Source organism: Hemitrygon akajei, unplaced genomic scaffold (genome assembly GCF_048418815.1).
Source record: "Hemitrygon akajei unplaced genomic scaffold, sHemAka1.3 Scf000046, whole genome shotgun sequence".
In the NCBI taxonomy this organism is placed as follows: domain Eukaryota; kingdom Metazoa; phylum Chordata; class Chondrichthyes; order Myliobatiformes; family Dasyatidae; genus Hemitrygon; species Hemitrygon akajei.
The window spans coordinates 2,467,790-2,485,576 of NW_027331932.1; the positions used below are offsets into that span (position 1 = coordinate 2,467,790).

General features: G+C 49.4%; 1 protein-coding gene across 9 annotated transcripts in view; it reads left to right on the forward strand.

The window, feature by feature from the left end:
- Nucleotides 1-612: 612 nt before the first annotated feature.
- Nucleotides 613-17,787, forward strand: part of LOC140720762 (NACHT, LRR and PYD domains-containing protein 3-like) — an 82,994-nt gene continuing 65,819 nt past the window's right edge. The window contains exons 1-7 of one of the 9 annotated variants that reach the window (XM_073035596.1): nt 613-720; nt 2,681-2,884; nt 3,862-4,093; nt 5,773-5,976; nt 9,867-9,963; nt 12,290-12,721; nt 13,290-13,456. In XM_073035596.1, the coding sequence (XP_072891697.1) occupies nt 9,954-9,963; nt 12,290-12,721; nt 13,290-13,456 (609 nt within the window). In that variant the 5' untranslated portion in view covers nt 613-720; nt 2,681-2,884; nt 3,862-4,093; nt 5,773-5,976; nt 9,867-9,953. Of the gene's footprint in view, nt 721-1,675; nt 1,965-2,680; nt 2,885-3,861; nt 4,094-5,772; nt 5,977-9,866; nt 9,964-12,289; nt 12,722-13,289; nt 13,457-17,787 lie in introns of those variants that run through there. The other 8 variants (XM_073035598.1, XM_073035600.1, XM_073035592.1 and 5 more) reach the window with 8 other exon arrangements.

Genomic DNA, 17,787 nt, shown 5'->3' on the forward strand with positions numbered 1-17,787 from the left:
TATCCAGTTCTGGTCGCCTCGCTATAGGGAGGATGTGGAAGCATTAGAAAGGGTACAGAGGAGATTTACCAGGATGCTGCCTGGTTTAGAGAGTATGGATTATGATCAGAGATTCAGGGAGATAGGGCTTTACTCTTTGGAGAAAAGGAGGATGCGAGGAGACATGATAGAGGTATACAAGATATTAACAGGAAAAGGTAGAGTGGATAGCCAGCGCCTCTTCCCCAGGGCACAACTGCTCAGTACAAGAGGACCTGGCTTTAAGGTAAGAGGGGGGAAGTTCAAGGGGGATATTAGAGGAAGGTTTTTCACTCAGAGAGTGGTTGGTGCGTGGAATGTACTGCCTGAGTCAGTGGGGGAGGCAGATAAACTAGTGAAGTTTAAGAGACTACTAGACAGGCATATGGAGGAAATTAAAGTGGGGGTTATATGGGAGGCAGGGTTTGAGGGTCGGCACAGCACTGTGGGCCGTACGGCCTGAAATGTGCTGTACTATGCTAAGTTCTATGTTCTATGTAAGTTGATGTCACTTTGCCTCACTTTTATAGACTGTGTCATTGTACTGAATAAGTAAAGATGCAAATTGTTTTTTTATTGTCTCCCGCATGACATTTAAGACTAATCTCGGCAATACAGAGGAGGGCACATCTGGACCACAGGATACAAGAGATGAGCACAAGCCGATTCGCAGGTGAAGTGTTGCCTCACTTGGAAGGACTGGTAGGTGCAGAGTTCTGGCCGTTCACAGAGCTGAGTGACAGGAGGGAGATTAGTTCGTTAGGCCGGAACATGAGGAGTGGGGGCAGGTGGGAGAGGAGAGGGGTGAGGGAAGTTTGGGAGAAATGACATGGAAGGGGAAGAAAAAGGAGTAGAGCGGCCAGAGAAAAAGAAGGGGTGAAAAGTCGTTCAAATGAGAGAGGAGTGGTGAGCAACGATTATTTCGAAGGCTTAGAACAAGGCGCTGAGAGAGAGTTAGAGGGGCATGGAGGGGTACGGCGAGGGAGAAGGACAGCACAAGGGTAAAGATGGTTACAGTTACCCTTTCTCCTCCTCCCCTCCCTTAACTCATCAAACATTGCTGCCCTATCTCTGAACTCATGCCCCTCCTTTCTTCACACCTTGTTCACCTACAAAAGTTAACGAGGCTCGATGCTGACTAGCTCGCAGCCGTAGGCCTGGTCTGCATTTCTCCAGCAATTCCGACCCCACTCCTGCATTTGCTGGCCAATTGATAACACCGTTCCCGTACGACATCCTGAACTTGACCGACCCTGCGTTCTGAGAGGGCGGAAACACTCGGGACGGGGTTTGGAGACGGGATAAGGTTGCCAGCTTCTCCTCAGAGCAAACTTCCTCCACGCGCGTGAAAACAGTTTGCATACAGCATGGCGTGAGACGCCCACAACCTCGCCATCCCGTCGCTCAGAGCTCTCTCTCCCATTCCCTTATTCGGATCCATCTTATCCTCAGCGGGCGGCAATTTCGCAATTTCCCACAACTTCACCACCCCATTCCCCTTTCCACCACGATTGAGTGAATCACCCGGGATGGATCAAATCCACAGCCTGGGATTCGCTGAATTAAACAAAGAACCCCTTTGGTTGTGATGGAACGGCAAGGAGGGAAATTGTTTGACCTACGCGGAAGTACAGACAGAAACTACCCGCGTCCGCGAGAGACGGTTAACGCAGCCTTTGATATTCCTGTCTGTGTTTCCTCCATTTGCCCCCAGTCCCCTCTCCTCCCGCTGTCGGACATACCCCGGGCCGCCGAGGGTGCGCGCACCAGAACTGCGGCCATGTAGGCTTATTCCAGCTCAATCGGACCAGTGTATCTGTAATGCCCGACGGACACTGTATAAACAAATAGCCTCGGAGGGAGCAGCTTAGACTGAAATCTCTGTACATGGTGAGCACACCGCTCACCCGGGACCGCACTGAACTCCGTCCGGTTTCAACATCGCAGTAAGTGTTGTCTCCGATTCGTCAGAACCACGGAGCGTTCACAGCGGGGTTCGGACCGGGAGGGAATTCAATGGCAGGAAGGAGCTCTGAAATGTTCAAGTTAACGAATTAATTACTGAGCAAACGGATTAGGAGAAGCGACGTCATTACCTTCAATCAAAACATTCTCCTGCTGGTTTCTACTGAGCCAGCACTGTAGAACGTTTCACACCGACAGTGACATCCGAAATGTCCCACGGGGCAGGGTTCCGTCTCTGATCTCTCTCTCTCTCTCTCTCTCTCTCTCTCTCTCTCTCTCTCTCTCTCTCTCTCTCTCTCTCTCTCTGTGATCTCTCTCTCTCCCTGTCACACACACACACACACACACACTAAAACTAACTACTCAAAACAACAGATAAAACGTGAGATTTTACTGTTTGGATTGTCTCAGTTAAGAATGTGGCAGATCGGCTAATTCCATTTTTTTAAAAAAAGGATATTATAGCCACAAATTATTAGGTGTTGAGATAAATTAGAATACTGGAAACTCACAAAGTCTGATAGCGATTGAGACAAGTCGGCATTCAGATTGCTGACACTGCGGAACTTTCTTTCCTCTGTCAGCGCGTTTTATTGATATCCCCCTGGAACAGTAAGATTTGACTACAATATTCAGCCTGCTTTGCTGACAGTTGAAGGGAGGGGAGGAATGTTGAACCGTTTGGATTTGTTTTCAGCAGAAACGCCGCTCCCTGATCCGAGGAATGTCTGCGTGTCGGAATCCGTCCTGCGGACGGGCAGCAGCTTGCACACAGAAAGTCGCGCTGTGAGTCTCACAGAACAGCAGCACCGGCTCCTCGCCCGATTCTCTGCTATGAAGTTGGAAGAAAACGACTTGAAAATATATCCACACGGAGACTGAATATTCTTAGCGAATTAAGGTGAGAATAATTCAGCTTCTGATATTTGTTTCCGATCTTTATTTCAAATCGATGCATGATTTGCGTTTTGCATCGGTGATCAATAACTCATTCGCACCATTTTAACCCTCTTCCGGCGGCGATATCATTTGTGATCCTACACTTCCTTGTCAGCATTACTGAGATTTTCCACAGCTTATGCCACGATTAAAAACAGATCTGAAACCAAGGGTTCCGATTTCAAAGCAAGCGTGTGAAAAATCTGTTTGGACAACACGTTTCCCGCTTCCAAAGCTTGTCATTTCAGATGAATGCATGTTATCTTTCCCTTTCAGACTGTGTTTATTGTGGGTGCTTCCAACTGATCCGCTCGACATCCTGTAGAAGCAAAGATTTTGATTCTGTTCAAGGCCACGGCACACAGTAAACAGCGGGGGTGGGGGCGGTGCTGGGAAAAGGGGGGTGGGCGGGGTGACCGGTTACAGAAAGAGACAGGCGGCAGGCTGCATTACGGAGCGAAAACCATGATTTTATTGTACGGGGCAGAAGGCTGGATGGGCCGAGTGGCCGATTTCTGCGTGGTATATTGACAGTAAAGATCTGACTCCAGAGTTACTGGAAAACTATATAACAATTACGAACCATCACATATATAAAGTACCTGTCGCTGAAATAAAAACAAACATTGAAGGCAGAAGGCGACGCCCTGCATCGGGACAGGTGAGGGATGTTCGAGTTGAAACTCGTCCTGAGCTGGGAAGCCCCGTTCTCACACAGGGTGGAGCTCAGAACCTCCTAGAACCCGAGATGGATCAGATCCTCGGTCTGGGATTGGCTGAATTAAACAAAGAACCTCCGCCTCATTGGTTGTGATGGAACTGCAAGGAGGGAAATTGTTTGACCTACGCGGAAGTTCACACAGAACCTACCTGCGTCCGCGAGAGACGGTTAACGCGGCCTTTGATATTCCTGTCTGTGTTTCCTCTATTTGCCCGCAGTTCCGTCTCCCCCCGCTGTCGGACATACCCCGGGCCGCCGAGGGTGCGCGCACCAGAACTGCGGCCATGTACGCTTATTCCAGCTCAATCGGACCAGTGTATCTGTAATGCCCGACGGACACTGTATAAACAAATAGCCTCGGAGGGAGCAGCTTAGACTGAAATCTCTGTACATGGTGAGCACACCGCTCACCCGGGACCACACTGAACTCCGTCCGGTTTCAACATCGCAGTAAGTGTTGTCTCCGATTCCTCAGAACCAGGGAGCGTTCACAGCGGGGTTCGGACCGGGAGGGAATTCAATGGCTGGAAGCAGCTCTGAAATGTTCAAGTTAACGAATTAATCACTGAGCAAACGGATTAGGAGAAGCGATGTCATTACCTTCAATCAAAACATTGTCCTGTTGGTTTCTACTGAGTCAGTACTGTACAACGTTACACACCGACAGTGATATCCGAAATGTCCCACGGGGCAGAGTTCCGTCTCTGATCTCTCTCTCTCTCTCTCTCTCTCTCTCTCTCTCTCTCTCTCTCTCTCTCTCTCTCTCTCTCTCTCTCTCTCTCTCTCTCTCTCTCTCTCTCTCCCTCCCTCTCCCTCTCATCTCTATCTCTCTCTCCGTCACACACACACATTCACACACACACACACACACACACACACACACACACACATACACTCTCACACACACAGACACACACACACACATACACTCACACACACACACAGACACACACACACACAGACACACACACTCACACACACAGACACACAGACCGTCACACACACACAGACACACACACACACATACACTCACACAGACACACACTCACACAGACTCAGACACACACACTCACACACACACAGTCACACACACATACACACACAGACACACACACACTCACACACACAGACACACACACAGTCACACACACAGACTCACACACACACACACTCACGCACACACACACTCACACAGACACACAGACACACACACACAGACACACACACTCACACACAGACACACACACACAGTCACACACACAGACACACACACAGACTCACACACACACTGACACACACACACACACAGTCACACACACACACACAGACTCACACACACACACACTCACACACCGTCACACACACACACACACATACACTCACACAGACACACACTCACACAGACTCAGACACACACACTCACACACACAGACACACACACACAGTCACACACACATACACACACAGACACACACACACTCACACCCACAGACACACACACAGTCACACACACACACAGACTCACACAGACACACAGACACTCACACACACACACACACACTCACACAGACACACAGACACACACACACAGTCACACACACAGACACACACACAGACTCACACACACACTCACACACACACACACACACACACAGTCACACACACACAGACTCACACACACACGCACACACACTCACACACACTCACTCACACACACACACACACACACACACACACACACACACACACACACACAGACACACACACACACTAAAACTAACTACTCAAAACAACAGAGAAAACGTGAGATTTTACTGTTTGGATTGTCTCAGTTAAGAATGCGGCAGATCGGCTAATTCCATTATTTTTATTTTTCTTAGAAAGAAAGATATTAAAGCCACAGATGATTAAGTGTTGAGATAAATTAGAATACTGGAAACTCACAAAGTCTGATAACAATTGTGACAAGTCGGCATTCAGATTGCTGACACTGGGGAACTTTCTCTCCTCTGTCACCGAGTCTTATTGATATCCCCCTGGAACAGTAAGATTTGACTACAACATTAAGCCTGCTTTGCTGACAGTTGAAGGGAGGGGAGGAATGTTGAACCGTTTGGATTTGTTTTCAGCAGAAACGCCGCTCCCTGATCCGAGGAATGTCTGCGTCTCGGAATCCGTCCTGCGGACGGGCAGCAGCTTGCGCACAGAAAGTCGCGCTGTGAGTCTCACAGAACAGCAGCACCGGCTCCTCGCCCGATTCTCTGCTATGAAGTTGGAAGAAAACGACTTGAAAATATATCCACACGGAGACTGAATATTCTTAGCGAATTCAGGTGAGAATAATTCAGCTTCTGATATTTGTTTCCGATCTTTATTTCAAATCGATCCATGATCTGTGTTTTGCATCGGTGATCAATAACTTATTCGCTCCATTTTAACCCCCTTCCGGCGGCGATATGATTTGTGATCCTACACTTTCTTGTCAGCATTACTGAGATTTTTCACAGCTTCTGCCACGATTAAAAACGGATCTGAAACCAAGGGTTCCGATTTCAAAGCAAGTGTGTCAAAACTCTGTTAGGACAACACGTTTCCCGTTTCGAAAACTTGGCATTTCAGATGAATTCATGTTATCTTTTCCTTTGAGACTGTGTTTATTCTGGGTGCTTCCAACGGATCCGCTCGACATCCTGTAGAAGCAAAGATTTTGACTCTGTTCAAGGCCACGGCACACAGTGAACAGCGGGTGTGGGGGCGGTGGTGGGAAAAGGGGTTGGGGGGCTGACCGGTTACAGAAAGAGACAGGCGGCAGGCGACATTACGGTGCGAAAGCCATGATTTTATTGTACCGGGCAGAACGATGGATGGGCTGAGTAGCCGATTTTTGGTATATTTCCGGTAAAGATCTGACTCCAGATAGTAAATGTCGAACTCCAGAATTACTGTAACATTGTTTACTGTAGTACAGGAAGGAAGAGAGCGCGTTGGGCCGTAAATGGGGTCGGGCCACCGGGGGCGATCCTCAACGTTGCAGGAAGTGCTGGCCGGTTTGAGGTCCGAGAAACCCAAGGGGTCCCAGGGGAGTAGGGACCCCTGTTTGAGGGGATGGACAGGGAGAGTAAGCCTTCGGGGGACGACCAGCGCAGTGGGCTGGTAGTGGCGGGCGTCCCGGGAGAGGAGGGGCGACTGGTAGCGTGTGCTATAACTGTGGGAAAGAGGGGCATTTCCGGCGGGAATGTGAACAGTCAGGGGTGTGCTACAGCTGTGGCGAAGGGGGACACTTTCGGAGGGATTGTGAGAGACAAGACGTCCCGAGGTAGGCAAGCCCCCGGGCGAATAAGAACGGAGAGGAGTCGGGAAACTTAGGAGAGACTCAGTGAGGGAACGGACTGGGGTCTCTGGAGGAACACATTGCTAGAAATCAGCCAGGGGACCACCGAAAGCCCAAGCGTGGGCCTACCGATAGAGGGAGTTTACGCAAAAGCCATCCTCGACACAGGATGTCAGGTTACCTTATTGCACCGGCCGTTCTACAACAAATATCTAAAGCACTTGTCAGTAACCCCATTTGAGGCACTGGAGATTTCGGGTGTAAGAGACAGTGATTATCCGTGTACCTGTCAGTGAGATTGGAATTCTCGGAGGGCGATGAGGGAGTGTCTGAAGCCATTGAGACGCCGGTGTTGGTTTGTCCGGACCCGGTGGAAACAGGTGTCGCTCTGCCCTTCTGCTGGGGACTAACTCCCCTCTTGTGAACGGCTCCTGGGAGCCGGTAAGGAGAAGGCGCTGGAGAACTTTCTGGAGACCCTCTCGGTACACCCAGTGTTTCAAGCGGTGTTTCGAGCTGGATCCTGAGTGCAAACGAGTGTCGGTGTGGTGTACGCAAGGGAGGTCTAAAGTGATACGGCAGGGGAGGTGGCACTAGTGATGGGGACCCTCAGATTCCCCGGAGTGCCGGCGGGCGAAGCCCTGATAGTAGACGCCCCGCACGATCTCGAGGGGGAGACACGATTTCCGGCGGGGGTGCTGGTGAGGCCCGAAGTGCAGAGGCCAGCGGTGGTACCTGCGAGACGGATGGCCGTCAGTGTCAGGAACACTACGGCAGGAGAAATCACCTTTAAGAGAGGGATCCCGCTGGCGCATTTGTTCCCGGTGACGGTAATGTCTAACGCCCCTGTGAGGCCCACGAGGGGGATGGATTGGAAAACAGAGGAAAGCTGACCGCTGAGGCCTTTAACTTTGGGGATTCTCCTGTGTCGCCGGAGCAGAAACGCAGGCTGGCGGAGAAGACTTTGAAGCTGGAAGATGTTTTTTCTCTTGGCGAATTCGATGTGGGTTGCTCCAAGAGCACTCGCCATATCATTCGAGTGACTGAGGACACCCCGTTCAGAGAGAGGTCACGGCGACTGGCCCCTGCAGATGTGGAAGGCGTGCAGCAACACTTGTGCAAGTTGAAGGAAACTGGAATCATCACTGAGTCTCGAAGCCCCTATGCGTCCCCAATAGTAGTGGCCCGGAAGAAGATGAGAAGGGTACGCATGTGTGCGGACTATCGGACTTTCAACCGGCGAACTGTCGCTGACCAGTATATCAAATATGGGATATTAATTGCCCAGCAATAAAATCTAAAATTTGGCAATGCCAATCCACCGTCCTTTTTTAACTTCTGTAAATGTCTTTTACCTAACCTAGAATTTTTATTCTGCCAGAAATACATGAAGAAATTTTTCAATGAACATTGTCAAAAAAAGATTTCAGAATAAAAATTGGTACCGCTTGAAATATATATAAGAACATAGGTAAAAAATCACCTTAAAACCATTAATCCGACTTATCAATGATAAAGACAATGGTGAACATTTTGTAAACAAATATTTAATGTGATCAATTAAGGGTAAAAAATTAACCTTAAAAAAATCCTATGCTTTTTCTTGTAATTTTAATCTCTAAGTATATAAAATAAACAGTAACTAATTTAAAATGCAAATTTCTGTAAATTGGAACCTGCCTATTTAGGGGGAACAATTCACTCTTATTAAGATTCAATTTATACCCGGAAGAATTACTAAACTGAGCCAACAATGATATAACTGCAGTAATGGATTTCTCAGGATCAGAAATGTATAATAACAAGTTGTCTGCATATTATGATAACTTACGGATATCCATCCCGCGATTAATGCCAAAAATGTTAGGTGATTCTCTAATAGCAATTGCCAAAGGTTCCAGCGCAATATCAAATAATAATGGACTAAGAGGACAACCTTGCCTGGTAACCCGAAATAAGCAAAAAAAGTGAGGTGCCGGAGACAATTTTCCACAATATGGACCAGTCACACACAGAATATCTACATAGTTCAACAAAGACCGATCATGAGTCACCATGGCATTGTGCATGGAAAGTTGTGTTCAACAATACTTTTTTAACATTTTTGAAGATGATTGTCAATGAGTGTGGGGGAGTGGGTATTGTACATTGGCAAGCTGCCTCATGACAGCTTGGTCTGGAAGATAACATCCCATGCGGTACAGAGACAGAGCTAGTTGGGTTCAAAAGTTGCCTTGCAGCTAGCAAGCAAAGAGTGGTGGATGAAGGTTTCTCCTCAGAGTGGAGGCGGGTAACTAGTGGTGTACCGCGAGGCTACAGGTTGGGACATTTGATTTTCATTATTTGATAGCAATGATCAGAATGCAAGTGCACAAGGCTTGACCAGAAATTTCACCGATGACAGACAATTAGTAGATGGTACTCACGGTGAATATTATCGTCGCTTATAGGGGATCTAAATGGGCAGAGGATGGTAAATAGATTCCAAAACCAACCCGAGCAGCAACGGTTTCATGCAGAGGCTGGTGATTATGTGGCGGGAACTGCCAGAGGAAGTGGATGAGGTAGACACAATTATATAATTCCAGAAGCAGTTGGGATGTGAAGATGGAAGGAAGAGGCCAGGAGGAAAACGGGCCCAACTTAGAAAATTAGGACCATCTCAGTGTACACTGTGGTCAGCATTGTCTCGATGGGCTGAAGGGTCAGTATCTGTGCTCTGTTTCTCTGTGCCTCTATCGGAAGGATGCTCTAGATATCACTGGACAGACATACAGACATGGTTTGGGAGTTGATGCGAACTGCGGCTCTGATACAGTGAATGGCTGTACTGTCACATTTGCAAAGTAATCCAACTCTCTCTGACTCACTGTCTGCTTGTTGTGTTTAATTCAGGGCATCACCAGCAAGTGGAGCTGTCCTGCACCGGGATCAGAGTGTAAACAAGACGACGACAATCAACAACCATCAGTCAGAATCAGAATGGCTACAGGTATGTTCACCTGGACCTTTATAACTAAACTTCTGCCCTGTTGGTGCACAATAGTTCAGATGAAGAAGCTTACACAGGCGCTAACAGGGCAGAGAAAAAGTTTCATCAAGCAGTGTCATTGATCCCACTGGTAAAGTGATTTGTGTAATGGATCGGTCCAACAGTTCCAGCGCAGGGACCTGACACCAGTAATGGTCGAATGACTCCACTCACCAGGCAAAGCTTCACCTGAGTGAAAGGAGCCGGAGACCCTGAATCAGCAGGTTGAGAGTGAAACACAAACAGGAATGTGACAGCGGTGTTGTTTGTTATGTAAAAGTCTACAGACAGACGGACATACTTTATTGATCCCGAGGGAAATTGGATTTCGTTACAGTCGCACCAACCACGGATAGTGTAGAAATATAGCAATATAAAACCATATATAATAATAAGTTAATCATGCCAAGTGGAAATAAGTCCAGGACCCGCCTATTGGCTCAGGGTGTCTGACACTCCGAGGGAGGAGTTGTAAAGTTTGATGGCCACAGGCAGGAATGACTTCCTATGACGCTCAGTGTTGCATCTCGGTGGAATGAGTCTCTGGCTGAATGTACTCCTGTGCCTAACCAGTACATTATGGAGTGGAGGGGAGTATTTTCCAAGATGGCATGCAACTTGGACCGCATCCTCTTTTCAGACACCACCGTCAGAGAGTCCAGTTCCACCCCTACAACATTATCTAGGTTCAGGGTTTGTTGCACATCAGGGCCTGTTTAGAGGTGAAAGACATCTCCAACTTTCATTTACAAAATTCAGAGGCAGGTGACAAGAGCATTTCGTGGATTTCAAAGATTGTGCGATAATACAACATTTCATGTTTTGTCAGGGCAGCTCTCAACTCCCCCCTCTCTGCGCAAAGTAGATGAGGGGAGTTTTCCGAACTCTGTTTTCTGTAGCCGAGCCGAGAACATTGCTAGCCTTGGAAATGGCTGAGGATCAGGAGACACTTCATTTGTGGTCTGCATCGGTTTGTCACTGTCTGGTATGGAGGGGCTACTGCACAGGACCGAGAGAAGCTGCCGGAAGTTGTAGATCTTCAGGGAGCGGTGTCTCAGAAAGGCAGCGTCCATTATTAAGGACGTCCAGCACCCAGGGCATGCCCTTTTCTCACTGTTACCATCAGGGAGGAGGTACAGAAGCCTGAATGCACACACTCAGCGATTCAGGAACAGATTCGTCCTCTCTGCCATCCCATTCCTAAATGGACATTGAATCTTTGGACACTACCTAACTTTGTTCAAAATACACAGTCTTTCTGTTTTTGCACATTTAAAAAAAAATCTATTCAATATACGTAATTGGTTTACTTGTTTACTTTTTTTAAAAAAAATTATTCATTATTATTTTTTTCTCTGCTAGATTACCTATTGCATTGAACTGCTGCTGCTAAGTTAACAAATTTCACGTCACATGCCGGTGATAATAAACCTGATTCTGATTCTGTTTTACGTGTGCAAGTTTACCCTTCAAGCTCCCGTGTTCCGGGGCAAACTGTCCCAGCCGAACCAGATAACAAACAACCCCATCCGGTAACGTACTTGTGAATCTCCCCGACACTCTTCCCAGCTGAGTCACATCCATCCTGTAGATTGTTGGCAACTGCATCCTTAGCAAATGCAAAGCTCTCTCAGCGAGACTATGTTTAGCTACTGGAACTGCACGCAAGACTCTCCCTTTGCCAATGACTTGTATCGTTGCTACGTGACAATTATTATCCAGGAGACGGGATGGGACCCAGGGGACCAGGCATCATGGGCATCAAGGTTATGTTCAATCTGTAACCCAGGGGACTGGACGTTGTCTATCTCAAGGCAGTGGTCAGTCTTTGACCCAGGGGACAAGACAGTGTGTGACAAAGCAACCGGAGAACGTTTGATCTGGAGGATCGGACCACGAGTAATCCAGTGGCTTGTCTGTGAGTGACACAGGTGACTGGACAGTTTGTGATCCAGGGAGATTTAAGTTTGTGGGAAATAATCCCAGTGATAATTCCTGCTATCACCTAATGCCTTTCCATTAATAACCGCTGGTTATCGGTGTGTTCAGTTAATACGTAGTCGGTGATCAGTATTACTGTGTCTATCCAGTTCTTTTTCTGGGAGTGGATGTGTCCACTCACTGGCTTACCGGGATGGTCACCTGGCAGGAGGTGTGGTTCACATTCACCAGCACAGTCCCACTCCAAATCCGGTCAGCCGGAGTCCCGGCCCCATTGCAGACACCCGTTGTGAATCCTTGTTCGAGCACAAATCACTCTAAACCTGCAATTCATCATTTACTGCAGGTGGGAAATTAAATCGGTTACAGAAAGTACTCAAGAGGCTTCTACCAGGCAGCTCATCTGGGGAAGATGATCGGGACACGGGAAGCAAGGTTCCAAAGCAGGGTCAGATTGAGAGCAATGTCCCAATGGAATGCGGTCCAGCCGCAGAGGAGGAGAAGCAAATTCAGCCCAGAGACAGTGACGTCAGAGACACTGAGCAGGACCCTGGAACCGGCACAAGTGAGGCGACTGCCTGTCAGCCCAGAGACAGTGACGTCAGAGACACTGAGCAGGACCCTGGACCCAGCACAAGTGAGGCGACTGCCTGTCAGCCCAGAGACAGTGACGTCAGAGACACTGAGCAGGACCCTGGAACCGGCACAAGTGAGGCGACTGCCTGTCAGCTCGGAAACTCATTAAACACGGAATTGTCAAGTGCCCAACAGGGAGTGGGTGAGTAAAACATGAGGGTGATGTGTTCGCAGAATGAGGTGGGAAGTGGGTAAATGTGATTCCTTGTTGGAGGGTTGGTCAGAGAGAGGAAAAGTGTGGGCGTGGTGCATGCGGTGTAGTGTGGCACCGGTTACCGCACTACAGGAAATGTACTACCTGCTCTGAGGATTTCCAGGATGTGTATCGGAGGAAATGCAGCTATCCGGGTAAGGGAGTATTTCCAGGATATGAGTTATGGGAAATGCATTCGCCAGGATAGAGAGAGTATCTCTGGGAAGCGACAGTCCCAACATTTATTGTCCATTTTAAACTGAAATCGGTGAGTGGGTGGGACGGTGGGAGAGACAGGTTTCTGGTGAATGGGTTCCTTCTGGGAACGTCTAGCACAGCGCATTGATGGGTCGGTTTTTTAAGACCAGTGTTGGAGATTAGGGCAAAATACGTGTTTCCAGCTGAAAGCAGGTAAACACTGAGGTTCAAGACATGACTGGTTTGTTAGGGCTGGGTGAGAGCGGTGGAGACAAGCGATATTTGAGTTTGTGACTACATTCACATTTTATATTCGCAGAGCCAGAGTTTACAATTTTCGACCTCCTGGCAGAGGGGGGCGAGTATCGACTGTACCAACTGACCAAGTTCTACAGGAACAGACTCAAACATGCAATTGAAGAAAAAGTTGAAAGACTCGGTTGGATGTTGACAAAGGAGGGACATTTCAGTAGAGAAGAAAATGAGGTGAGTGTATTTAGTGTATTGTCACTGAACTGCTGGTATCAGAGGGAATAGTGATCGATATTAATCTCCTGCACGTTCTAGGAGTTCTACATGGCAATGGAGACTTTGATCTCTGACTTGTCTTCAGTAGATCTGTTACAGCTGTTCAGGTGGGGAGCACTGGGAACTGCAGGTTCAACGTCACCTTCTCCTCTCACACCTGCTGTATTTATCAGTGTACCGGACCTCAGTCAGACCTTTGTCTTCAGTAGATCTGTTTCAGCTGTTCAGGTGGGGAGCACTGGGAACTGCAGGTTCAGAGTCACCTTCTCCCCTCACACCTGCTGTATTTATCAGTGTACTGGACCTCAGTCAGACCTTTGTCTTCAGTAGATCTGTTTCAGCTGTACAGGTGGGGAGCACTGGGAACTGCAGGTTCAGAGTCACCTTCTCCTCTCACACTTGCTGTATTTATCAGTGTACCGGACCTCAGTCAGACCTTTGTCTTCAGTAGATCATTTTCAGCTGTACAGGTGGGGAGCACTGGGAACTGCAGGTTCAGAGTCACCTTCTCCTCTCACACCTGCTGTATTTATCAGTGTACCGGACCTCAGTCAGACCTTTGTCTTCGGTAGATCTGTTTCAGCTGTTCAGGTGGGGAGCACTGGGAACTGCAGGTTCAGAGTCACCTTCTCTTCTCACACCTGCTGTATTTATCAGTGTACCGGACCTCAGTCAGACCTTTGTCTTCAGTAGATCTGTTTCAGCTGTTCAGGTGGGGAGCACTGGGAACTGCAGGTTCAGAGTCACCTTCTCCTCTCACACCTGCTGTATTTATCCGTGTACCGGACCTCAGTAAGACCTTTGTCTTCAGTAGATCTGTTTCGGCTGTTCAGGTGGGGAGCACTGGGAACTGCAGGTTCAGAGTCACCTTCTCCTCTCACACCTGCTGTATTTATCAGTGTACCGGACCTCAGTCAGACCTTTGTCTTCAGTAGATCTGTTTCAGCTGTTCAGGTGGGGAGCACTGGGAACTGCAGGTTCAGAGTCACCTTCTCCTCTCACACCTGCTGTATTTATCAGTGTACCGGTCCTCAGTCAAACCTTTGTCTTCAGTAGATCTGTTTCGGCTGTTCAGGTGGGGAGCACTGGGAACTGCAGGTTCAGAGTCACCTTCTCCTCTCACACCTGCTGTATTTATCAGTGTACCGGACCTCAGTCAGACCTTTGTCTTCAGTAGATCTGTTTCAGCTGTTCAGGTGGGGAGCACTGGGAACTGCAGGTTCAATGTCACCTTCTCCTCTCACACCTGCTGTATTTATCAGTGTACCGGACCTCAGTCAGACCTTTGTCTTCAGTAGATCTGTTTCAGCTGTTCAGGTGGGGAGGACTGGGAACTGCAGGTTCAGAGTCACCTTCTCCTCTCACACCTGCTGTATTTATCAGTGTACCGGACCTCAGTCAGACCTTTGTCTTCAGTAGATCTGTTTCAGCTGTTCAGGTGGGGAGCCTGGGGGGCGCCTAATCCTCTGAGATCTCCATACCCCTTCTGCCCCCCTGGGCTCCCTCTCCACCTGCGAACCCACTGTCTCGGACACCCCAGGTCTTCCTGACAGACCCTCACCCCCTTCCTCACAGGGGTCCTCCCTCACCTGAGATCTCTCCGGCTCACGCTCAGGCTCCACCCTCTCTCCCACCAATGTTGGCTGCCTCTCCATCTGGCCCTCAAGACCTTCCCTCCTCTCACCCAATTCAGTATGGGAAGGGCCAGGAGCCTCCTCTCCGGGTACTGGAGCACCAGCGAAAGGGAACAGGGGCCACTCATCTGAGTCATCCTCTTCCGAATCAGTAGCCATTTCCGGGCGAGGGACCCGTCCCCGCTCTTCAGCAGTGGTCTCTTCCCTTTCTCTGTGTCCTCGCAGAGTCCTTGTACTGGGCGTAACCTCCCACTCTGGCTCCGTATCCACCTGCACCGCTTGACCCAGCGGCAGCAGGTGATTCCGATGGAGTACCTTGATAGGCCCTTTCCCATCCTCAGGTTTCACCCGGTAAACTGGCAGGTTCGGCATCTGGCTCTCTATTACATAGGGGCTGGCCGCCCATCGGTCTGCCAACTTGTGCTTACCAGGGAGTCCCAAATTCCGTAAAAGGACCCGGTCGCCCGGCAATAATTGAACAAACTTCACCTTTCGATCATACCGCATCTTATTCCTCTGATTTTGTTTGGTAGCCGCCGCCTCGGCCAACTCGTACGCCCGCTGTAACTCCCTCTTCATGTCGGACACATACTTTAGATGGGACTTCCCGGGTAATTCACCCACTTCACCCCCAAAACACAAGTCAATGGGCAACCTCGCTTCCCGCCCGAACATCAGATAATAGGGCGAATATCCTGTAGCATCATTGCGAGTACAATTGTAACAGTGAACCAATTGTCCAATATGACGACTCCACCTGCTTTTCTGCCCAATCTCCAGCGTCCCGAGCATATCCAACAGGGTCCGGTTGAACCTCTCTGGCTGCGGATCTCCCTGTGGGTGATACGGGGTAGTCCTGGATTTCTCAACCCCAAGCATAGTCAGTAATTCATGGATAAGGCGGCTCTCAAAGTCCCGCCCCTGATCGCTATGGATTCGCCTGGGAAGGCCGTAATGAACAAAATACTTCTCCCATAACACCTTCGCCACTGTCGTTGCCTTCTGATCATTAGTGGGAAATGCCTGAGCATAGCGAGTGTAATGATCGGTAATGACTAAGACATTCGCGGTGTTGCTGGTGTCAGGTTCAATCGACAGAAAATCCATACATACCAGGTCCAGAGGTCCCGCACTCTGCAAGTGCGACAGTGGAGCCGCCAACGCGGGCAGGGTCTTCCTCCGGATGCAACGACTGCAGCCCCTACAGTATTCTTCGACTTCCCCCCTCATCCGGGGCCAGTAGAACCGGTCTTTGAGTAATCCATAGGTCTTTTCCACCCCCAAGTGTCCAGAATCATCATGTAGGGCCTGGAGTACAGCCTGCCGATACTCCTCCGGCAGGACCAGTTGCCAACAGTGGGGTTGGTCCGGAGGCGCCGTTACCCGGTACAAGATTTTGTTCTTTAACTTCAACCGAGACCACTCCTTCAACAACAGGGGCACGAATGGGTGTTTCTCCTTCTCAGCCAACGCCCCATCCCCCCTCTCGACTGCTCTCCACACTGTGCCAATGCCCGGGCCATTTTGCTGAGCAGCGGCCACTTCCCCCGGACTCAGTTCCGGCAACTGTTTAGTCCGTAGTGCGGTCAGGTCACAGTAAGTTAGGGGTATGGCGTCGTCAAAACCCCCCAAATGGTCCACGGCTCGTTCCAGCCTCCCTCTTCCCTCGGCCTTCATGGTGATAGCAAACTGGCACATCGCCTTCACTCCAGGGGCAGGGACACTCTCCCACTCCTCATCCCTCTCCTGTTCCCCCGGCTCCCGACGAGACAAAGCATCCGCATCGACATTCTTACTTCCGGGCCGGTACCTCAGGCTGAAATCATATACCGACAAGGCCGCCAGCCACTGATGTCCTGTGGCATCCAGCTTTGCCGAAGTCAAAATATAAGTGAGCGGATTGTTATCCGTTCGCACCTCAAACTTGGCTCCGTACAGGTAATCGCCCAACTTGTCCACCACCGCCCACTTCAGCGCCAGGAACTCCAACTTGTGAGTGGGATAGTTTCTCTCCGATGGCGACAAGCTTCAGCTGACAAAGGCCACCGGCCTCAATGCTTTGCCATGCTCCTGGTACAGAACAGCCCCGAGACGCTCTCGGCTGGCATCCGTGTGCAGCACATATGGCTTCTGGGGATCGGCAAAAGCCAACACCGGGGCCTGGGTCAGTGCCCTTTTCAAAGATCAGAACGCTTCTTCACATTGATCATCCCATCTCGAGCCAAAAGGTTCCGCTGGGTTCCAGTATCCTCCAGCGTCCTGCCTCTGGTCCCCCGTCCGTTTCTTTCCCACCGGGGGATAGCCACACAACAGCTGAGTCAACGGATGACACACTTTGGCGTATCCTTTCACAAATCGCCGGTAATACCCACAGAACCACAAAAATGAGCGCAGAGCGCCCACTTTCTGGGGTCTTGGCCAGGTGGTCACGGCCTCTATCTTGGTTGGATCAGTAGCCACTCCCTCTCGCGAAATGATATGATCAACGTAGCTAACCGACGACTTGCAGAACTGGCATTTGTCCAGGGAAAGCTTCAACCCTTCTTCATTAAGCCGGCCCAACACCTTCAACAGCCTCTCCTCATGTTCCTCCAAAGTCGATCCAAACACTATCAAATCGTCCAGGTACACCAGCACCTCTAACAGATTCATATC